Source organism: Saimiri boliviensis, chromosome 4, assembly GCF_048565385.1.
Source record: "Saimiri boliviensis isolate mSaiBol1 chromosome 4, mSaiBol1.pri, whole genome shotgun sequence".
Lineage (NCBI taxonomy): Eukaryota > Metazoa > Chordata > Mammalia > Primates > Cebidae > Saimiri > Saimiri boliviensis.
The window spans coordinates 35,359,713-35,368,578 of NC_133452.1; the positions used below are offsets into that span (position 1 = coordinate 35,359,713).

Genomic DNA, 8,866 nt, shown 5'->3' on the forward strand with positions numbered 1-8,866 from the left:
TGCAGGGCCAGAGGCTGCCTCACTGCAAATGTTCCTTGTAGCCCCTGGCACCACAAGGTTACCAGCCACGGAGGACACACAAGGTTTGAGACATATGGAGTTGGAGCTAGAGCTAGTCTGTCGAAAATTTCTCCCACTTACTACATTTAAAATTTTAGGCCAGGCACAGTGGCTCATGCCTGTAATCTCAACACTTTGGGAGGCCAAGGCAGGCAGATCATTTGAGCCCAGGAGTTTGAAACCAGCCTGTGCAACAAGGTGAGGCCCTGTCTCTACAAAAATACAAAAGCTAGCCAGGTCTGGTGGTACCTGCCAATAGCCCCAGCTACTCAGGAGGCTGAGGTGAGAGGATTGCTTGAGCCTGGGAGTTCGAGGCTGCAGTGAGCTATCATCACACTCCTGCACTCTAGCCTGAACAAGAGAGAGACCCTATCTCAAAAAAAAATTTAAAAATTAAGTGGAGGATTCAGTTCTCATGATGTTTAGACTAATTGGAAATTCACTGTTGTTAAGAACATACTTGATAACGGCATATATTTGATAACTGAAACATATTTATTTACTTTTCTATGTATGTATATATGTATTTATTTATTTATTTCTGAGACAGGGTTTTACTCTGTGGCCCAGGCTGGAGTGCAGTGACATGATCTCAGCTCACTGCTCCCTCAGCCTCCTGGGCCCAGGCAATTCTCCCATCTCAGCCTCCTGAGTAGCTGGGACCTCAGGCGTAAAACACCACACCGATCTAAGTTGTATATTCTTTTTATTGAGATAAGCGTTCACTATATTGATCAGATTGGTCTCAAACTCCTGGGATCAAGCTTCACTTCTAGGCTCAGCTACCCCCCTGCCTTGACCTCCTAAAGTACTGGGATTACAGGCATGAGCCACTGTGTCCAGCTGTTTGCTTTTCTTTTCTTAATGGTTATCATGTGAAATAGAAGTTATCAGAATTTCTTCTTTTGTGGAGCATAAACCTTTAGCAATACTACAAACAAAAAATGTATCTCTGTGAGTTGAATATTTTGTTTATCCCAAATAATACTTATCAGTAATAAGTAAAAAAAATTTCTGTCAAGCATACTACAAGGTTGAATTATATTTCCATTTTCTTCATCAAAAATTATTATTATCTTTTTTGAGACAGAGTCTCGCTCTGTCGCCAGGCACCAGGCTGAAGTGCAATGGCCTGATCTCAGCTCACTGCAATCTCTGTCTCCCTGGTTCAAGCAATTCTCCTGCTTCAGCCTGCCAAGTAGCTGGGACTAAAGACGTGAGCCACCATGCCCAGCTAATTTTTATACTTTAGTAGAGACGGGGTTTCACTATGTTGGTCAGGATGGTCTCGATCTCTTGACCTCATGATCTGCCCACCTCGGCCTCCCAAAGTGCTGGGATTACAGGCATGAGCCACCGCATCTGGCTGGAAAATGATTTTTTAAAGTTAACACATTAAGAGAAAAATCAGAGTATGGTGCCAAAATATGTAAGTAAGAATGTATTGTAGAGGTGAATCAAGCAATTAGGAAATAATAAATATCACGGTGTTTCTGGATTCTGTGACGTTTGTAGTATTTGTCATATTTTTAAATTATAATATGTTGAGTTTTTTTTTCCTTTTTTTTTTTTTTTTTTTGAGACAGAGTCTCACTCTGTCACCAGGCACTAGGCTGGAGTGCAGTGGCACAATCTCAGCTCACTGCAACCTCTGCCTCCCAGGTTCAAGCGATTCTCCTGCCTCAGCCTCCCGAGTAGCTGAGACTACAGGCGCACGCCACCACGCCCAGCTAATTTTTGTATTTTTAACAGAGACGGGGTTTCACTATGTTGGCCAGGATGGTCTCGATCTCTTGACCTCGTGATCTGCCCGCCTCAGCCTCCCAAAGTGCTGGGATTACAGGCTTGAGCCACCGCGCCCGGCCTGTTGAGTTTTTTTTTCTAATTCTAAATAAATATTTCGTATGTGTGTGTTTGAGACAGTCTCGCTCTGTCACTCAGGCTGGAGTGCGGTGGTACAATCTCAGCTCACTGCAACCTCTGCCTCCCGGGTTCAAGCAATTCTCCTGCCTCAACCTCCTGAGTAGCTGGGACTATAGGCACCCACCACCATGGCTGGCTAATGTTTGTATTCTTTAGTACAGACTGGGTTTCACCATATTGGCCAGGCTGGTCTCAAACTCCTACCTTGTGATCCACCCCCCACAGCCTCCCAAAGTGCTGGGATTACAGGCATGAGCCACCATGCATGGCCAAATGTTTACCTTTATAATGGCTTTTATATACTTATCTTAGTCCATTTTCACACTGCAATAAAGAACTACCTGAGACTGGGTAATTTATAAAGGAAAGAGGTGTGATTGACTCACAGTTCCACATGGCTGGCAAAACCTCAGGAAACTTGCAGTCATGGTGAAAGGCGAAGGGGCAGTGAGGCCATCTTACATGGTGGCAGGAGAAACAGCAAGGCGGAAACTGCTGAACATTTTTAAACCATCAGATCTCGTGAGAACTCACGATCATGAGACCAGCGTGGGGGAAACTGCTCCCATGATCCAATCATCTCCCAGGAAGTCCCTCCCCTGACACAAGCAGGTTACAATTCGAGATGAGATCTAGGTGGGGACCCAAAGTCAAACCATACCCATGCTTTTTCTTTTTAATTGACGTATAATAATTGTACATTTTTATGGGGTACATAGTGTTGTACATGCAATGTTAAGTGACCAGATCTCAAACATTTATTGTTTTTTGTGTTGAGAACAATCAATATTCTCCTAACCATTTGACACTGTATATTATTACTCATTACAGCCATCCTATAGTGAACTAAAACACTGGAACTTATTTCTCCTATCTAGCTGTAACTCTGTATCCTTTAAAAAAAAAAAGTCTCTCATCATCCCCTTTCCTCTTACACTTCCCAGCCTTGGGTATCTTCAATACTACTTTTTACTTCTATAAAATCAACTTTTTGCATACTTTTTATTAAAGAAGTTCTATAAAATTGTGTAATCATAGGCCCTACAAAACCTGGACCCATCCATAATATCAGGCATCCCTTTGGAAGAATATTTTTGCTGCGATGTCCTCTAGAAGGGTAAGTAAGATTACGTTTAATACTTTAATCTCTGGCAACGTTTACTTCCAAAACAACGTGCAAACAGGTTATGCAATCACTTTCTGAAGAAGTCACCACCCATGGCACAACCAGGGAAGCAGACGCGGGCAAAGTCTGCTGTGAACCTAGGAGCCGGTGCTATCTCCGGTGTCCAGATGGGTGGGCCTCTGCCCTGAGGGCCCACTGACCCACAGCTAACATCATTTTCTTTACTTCCCTTAAACTAAGGGTCCTGAAAAGTACATTTAGAACTTTTTTTAAAAAAGGAAAACAAGTCCACTTCTCTGAAATATGCTCTTTACATGAAAACAAAGAACCACAGTTACCCACCAGCAGCTATTATTCAGCTATAGGTAAGTAGATAAGTAGGTAGGTAGGGAGATAGGTAGATAAGTAAATAGATAGATAGATAGATAGATAGATAGATAGATAGATAGATAAGTAGACAAAGAGAAATAGATAATACTAGAGAAAACATGGGCAGATATTAAATGTCCTCCTTTCATATAGAATTCAATTTTCCCAAACAGATTCCACAACTCTTCTGATTCATGCTGTGTGTCCAGAATACTCCGTCCTGCATGAGCTGGCTCTAGGGACTATGGAAATGCACTTACATGCTCTGCTCTGGAAACACAAACAACTACTATTAGCCTTTGATTGCTTCATTAAGTGATGAAAAGCCTGCAAGACCGAGTTGTGGTGGTAGAAGGTTTTTCACTCAGATCACACAACAAGCAATAGCTTTTGAAGGAAGAACGTGAACAGCTTCATGAGAGAGGGTGGGTGGGGGAAAATGAGGGGCAAAGGGGATGACATTGGCAGAGTGGAAAGGGACAGTGAGATAGCAGCATGGCCAAGTTGGGGCAAGCTCAGCAAGAGGCTGCCAAAGTGCCTGGGGAGGGTGGCCGCCATTAGCCTCCCTCACAGGCCTGGGCCTGGATGCACCTGCATCTGGATTTTCTGTGGTCCCCAGAAGGAGCAGCTGAATCCTGTGTCACCATCCAGAGGATTTCCCAAGGCTGAGGTGGGGCAGTGCAGCGGGAACTTGTGTCAACGCTCTGTGATCCAGGAGCTTTAATTGTCTAAAGCACCTTCTATGTGGCCCTAGAATCGGTTGATCTTTCTGCACTTGAGTGCATTTGGGGCCTTCTTAGAGAGCCACCAAAGAAAACTCAGAAAAAGGTGACAAGAGGCCGGGCGCGGCCTTGTGCCTGTAATCCCAGCATCTTGGGAGGCTGAGGCAAGCAGGTCACCTGAGGCCAGAAGTTCAAGACCAGCCTGGCCAACATGTTGAAACTCCATCTCCACTAAAAATACAAAAACTAGTCTGGCGTGGTGGTGCATGCCTGTAATCTCAGCTACTCGGGAGACTGAGGCACGAGAATCACTTCGATCTGGGAAGTGAAGTTTGCAATGAACTGAGATTGCGCCAGGCCACTGAACTACAGCCTGTGTGACACAGAGACTCTGTCTCAAAACAAACAAACAAACAAACAAACAAACAAAAAAACCACCACAAAAACTGAAAAGGGAAAAGAAAAAGAAAAGGCGACATGGGTCTGCTTATAAATCTGACCCTACCAAGTGCGGAGGAGAAGTGGGAAGTGGGAAGGAGGTGCTGTTTGTCTGAGCAGGGCACAGAGGAGGATGAAGAAGGTGAGAGAAAGAAAGAAATGAAAGGCATTGAATGTGCCAGCCTTCTCCTAACCCCACTGAAGCCAACCTTAGGATGAAGATGATGTTGTAACCTTCCAGGGTGTTCTCTGTACTAATGCTAGAGAGAAAAATTCTGACTTCATTTTAATTTTTTATAAATTCATTCAGCATTAGTGCAGTTATTCTATGTTAACATCTTACGTCCGGTCTCCTCGAGTTGAGAAGCAGAAGAAAAGACACGAGGCCGTAGCCTTCCCTAGGTTGGTCCTGGTCATGCCTTGATCCCTAGAGCACTCCTTGAGTAACCTACAGAGAAAGAGAGGAAACTGCCACTAAGCCCATCCTCTCTCAATTTCAGATCAACTTCTGGAACTGACAGTTTGTTGCATGATCATATGAAATTTGACTTAGGGATAAAATAAATGAGTACAGAAAGTAGCTTTTAAACTTTTTTTTTTTTTTTAAGTATGGTAAACAAAAAGTCTTCTATGACCTTGGCAATTTTAGCCTGATTTCCATTCTGGCAAAAGAAAACTTACTGTGTGAGAAAGAGGTTTTTTCAAGACAAAGACAGCATCCTGATGTTTGGGTTAGTTACCCAATTGCTGATATTTGTATAATTAACTCACTCAATTTGCCACTGAAAAACTACCTTTGTTTGCCTGCTGCCATGATGCTGGGCAAAGTCTCTTATTGAAATACCATAATCTTCTAGGTGCAACACAGAGAGTGGCTTCTCTGTTTGGTCCTTCAGCATCATAGTGGCCACTGTAGAGGGCTGGCACCTATCCCTCCTCAGGTACGTAGTGTAAGATCATCATGGCATTTCCTTTCCCCTCCACTGACTCATTCAAAAGTGGGCAAGCCTCGCCGGTTTGAGCTGGTGGAAATGCAGAGTCTTACTCAGGACTTCTATTCAAGAACCAATCCCTCCCTCCCCTGGCGATAGTGAACACAGCTGCTGACGTTAAGTCAGGGCCTCATCAAGATCTAGTTGCCATACTCAAATTAGAATAATTCAAGAGTTATTTAATAATAAAAGGCACTCAAGGACGTGGGCAGGGTACAGTGAAAGCACACAGGACAAAGCAGTACCCTAGGACATAGGGCAGGAGAACCATCATCGCATCTGTGCCCAAAAGCACGACGAGCAGGGTTACCTGAACCCAGGAAAAGGTCATCTAGAGAGGCCACTGGAGAGGAGCTTTGAACTCGGATTATGAAAAGTGGTCAGCCTGACTTGACTATGCAGGAAGGAAGCTGGATGAATAAGTGCCCCAGCTTTATTCTCTTCTTTCTGTTCAGGTTCCTGCAGGTGATCCCTGTTAGCTGAATCCAAACAGAAGCCAGAGGGTAAGCAACCTTATTCACGTAAACCATACAAGTCCCAAAGCAGAGAGGGAAGGCCAGAGAAGGGTCTGAAGGAGTAACTGAAGGTGTTGAAGACATCAGCCTCTTAAGACTGCAGGAGGAGCCACCCGAGTGTGAAACTAACACTGTAGAAGTCAGAGCAGAGTACCTGGGTACGTGGAGACAAGGAACCCTAAAGTCTGCACTGTCTTGGATTTTTTGCTACTTAAATAAGAAAAGTCTTTCATGTCCATTATTCAAGTCAGTTTAACTCAGAAAATCTTTAACCTACAATGGCAATTATCTTAATGCTTTTCAAACAGCAAGTGGTAACTCATTAGTGGGCTGTGAAATTATTCCAATAAGTTAAAACCAGCACTTTTTAAAAAGGGGAACGAAAAAGAACACAAACAGTAGAATAGAATATATGAGAATACATCCTGCAATAAAAGAATGTAAGTATCTCTTCCTGAAACTTTTGTTTTGTTTTGTGTATGTGGATATACAAAAAGTTACAGTTCTCTTTACAGTAATAAAATATTTTTCTGAACTTTATTTTTTAATGTCTGATGTATATTAAAGTTGTGCCACTTCCTATGCAAACAAACGCCCCACTCCTAATTTCTGAAGATACGTTACGAACTACTTGAGCAATCTTTGCACATCCAGACTCAGAGCTGCAGGACACCTAGGATGCCGCATGGAAGCCGGAGCTGCACCTCTCACGTGGCCACTCGGGCCAACCAAGTACCTCACATGAGAACCACACGCAGGGCCAGGTGCAGTGGCTCATGCCTGTAATCCCAGCACTTTGGGAGGCCAAGGCGGGTGGAGCACCTGAGGTCAGGAGTTTGAGACCAGCCTGGCCAGCATGGTGAAACCCTTTCTCTACTAAAATTACAAAAACTAGCCGAGTGTGGTGGTATGCGCCTATAATCCCAGGTACTCAAGAGGCTGAGGCAGGAGAATCACTTGAACTCAGGAGGCGGTGGTTGTAGTGAGCTGAGATCTCACCACTCCACTCCACTCCAGCCTGGGTGACAGAGTGAGACTAGGTATTAAAAAAAAAAAAAAAAAAAAGAACTGCAAGATGGGACACTGTGGCTCAAGCCTGTAATCCCAACACTTTGGGAGGCCGAGGCAGGCGGATCATCTGAACTCAAGAGTTTAAGACCAGCCTGGTCAACATGGTGAAACACCGTCTCTACTAAAAATAAAAAAATTAGCTGAGAGTGATGGTGGGCGCCTGTAATCCCTGTTACTCAGGAGGCCAAGACAGGAGAATCTCTTGAACCTGGCAGGCGCAGGTTTCAGTGAGTCCAGATCACGCCACTGCACTCCAGCCTGGGGAACAAGAGCAAAATTCCGTCTCAAAAAAAGAAAAAAAGGACTGCAGGCAGGTCAGCACCAGCAGCTCAGCCACCACCAGCGGCTTCCCCCTCTGCATTTGGCTCTCCTGCTGCTGTGCCCCGGCAGTCAAGTCTGATGGCCCAGACAGCAACCATTGCAGCTGAGAGCATGGGACACACACTAGATCGTGCCATCGCTGGGGGCTTCAGTGGAGGAAGTAATGCTGAGCCTGCAAGACCTGACATCACTTACCAGGAGCCCCAAGGAACCCAGATGCCACAGCAGCAGCAGCCTTGCTTCTATGGGATAAAACCACTTTTGGAGTGTGCCCAGAACCAAGGTGACAAAAGCTCTGTGAAGGTTTCAGTGAGGTGCTGAAACAGTGTAGACTTGCAAACTGATTAGCCCAGTCGAGAACTTCAAATTGGAGAAATGGAAAATCAGTCCTCATAACCATGTTAATTTAGTATAAAAATAAATTTGATAGAGAAAAGATAAAGAGTAACCATCACTTAAACTTCTCCAGTGTCATTCATAGCTTTCATCTTTCAGAACTGAAATGGAAGAGGGGAAGAGGGTGTTCTTACTGTGTAGAATTTCATTAAGATATTGTAGAATTTAGGGCTGGGCCAACGTTTGTGTGGCCTCCTTAAACTAGCTGTTATGATTTTATTATGTTAAACTAGCTGTTATTACTTTATTTGGGAGTGAATTAGAATAAAGTGATTGTCTACCCCACCCCCCGCCAAAAAAAATGACTTGCGTTCCAAGCCTTATGCCAATAGTAACTGATTTCTTTTATCCTGATTCTAAAGTTTTCTCTAATGAGACTGATGAGTGTTTTCATTACAGGTCTCATTCACTGGCCTTCCTGGCTGGGCGTGGTGGGTCATACCTGTGTTCTCAACACTTTCAGAGGCCAAAGTGCTCCCACTTGAGGCCAGGAATTCGAGACTAGTTTGGGCAACACAAGGAGACCCTATCTCCACAAAAAAAAAAAAAAAAAAAAAATTAGCCCTGTGTAGTGGCATGCACCTGTGGTCCCAGCTACTTGGGAGGCTGAGGTGGGAGGATCACTTGGGCCTGGGAGGTGGAGGATGCAGTGAGCTGTGATTGTGCTACTACACTCCAGCCTGGGTGACAGAGTAAGACCCTCTTTCTCAACAAAACAAAACAAAACAAAAACAAAATTTCCTGTCATCCAAGCTTGCTAGCCTAGGAACCAGGAGTTAATTAATCTGACAGTTCTAAAAAATACAAAGTACCCCTAACAGTTACTAGGAAAACACTGAACAGAATTTTGCCCTCACTTTTGAAAGAGTATATTGCAGGAACTTACTAGTTTCTCTTCATCTTATTGTCAGACCATGATCCTATTGTCTGGTG

General features: G+C 44.1%; 1 protein-coding gene across 1 annotated transcript; it reads left to right on the forward strand.

Moving 5' to 3' along the window:
• Positions 1-6,823: 6,823 nt before the first annotated feature.
• On the forward strand, positions 6,824-7,858 carry LOC101032540 (putative coiled-coil-helix-coiled-coil-helix domain-containing protein CHCHD2P9, mitochondrial). The gene is made up of 2 exons (XM_039467977.1): positions 6,824-6,899; positions 7,527-7,858. The coding sequence occupies exons 1-2, from the start codon at positions 6,824-6,826 to the stop codon at positions 7,856-7,858; spliced, it is 408 nt and encodes a 135-aa protein (XP_039323911.1).
• Positions 7,859-8,866: the final 1,008 nt, after the last annotated feature.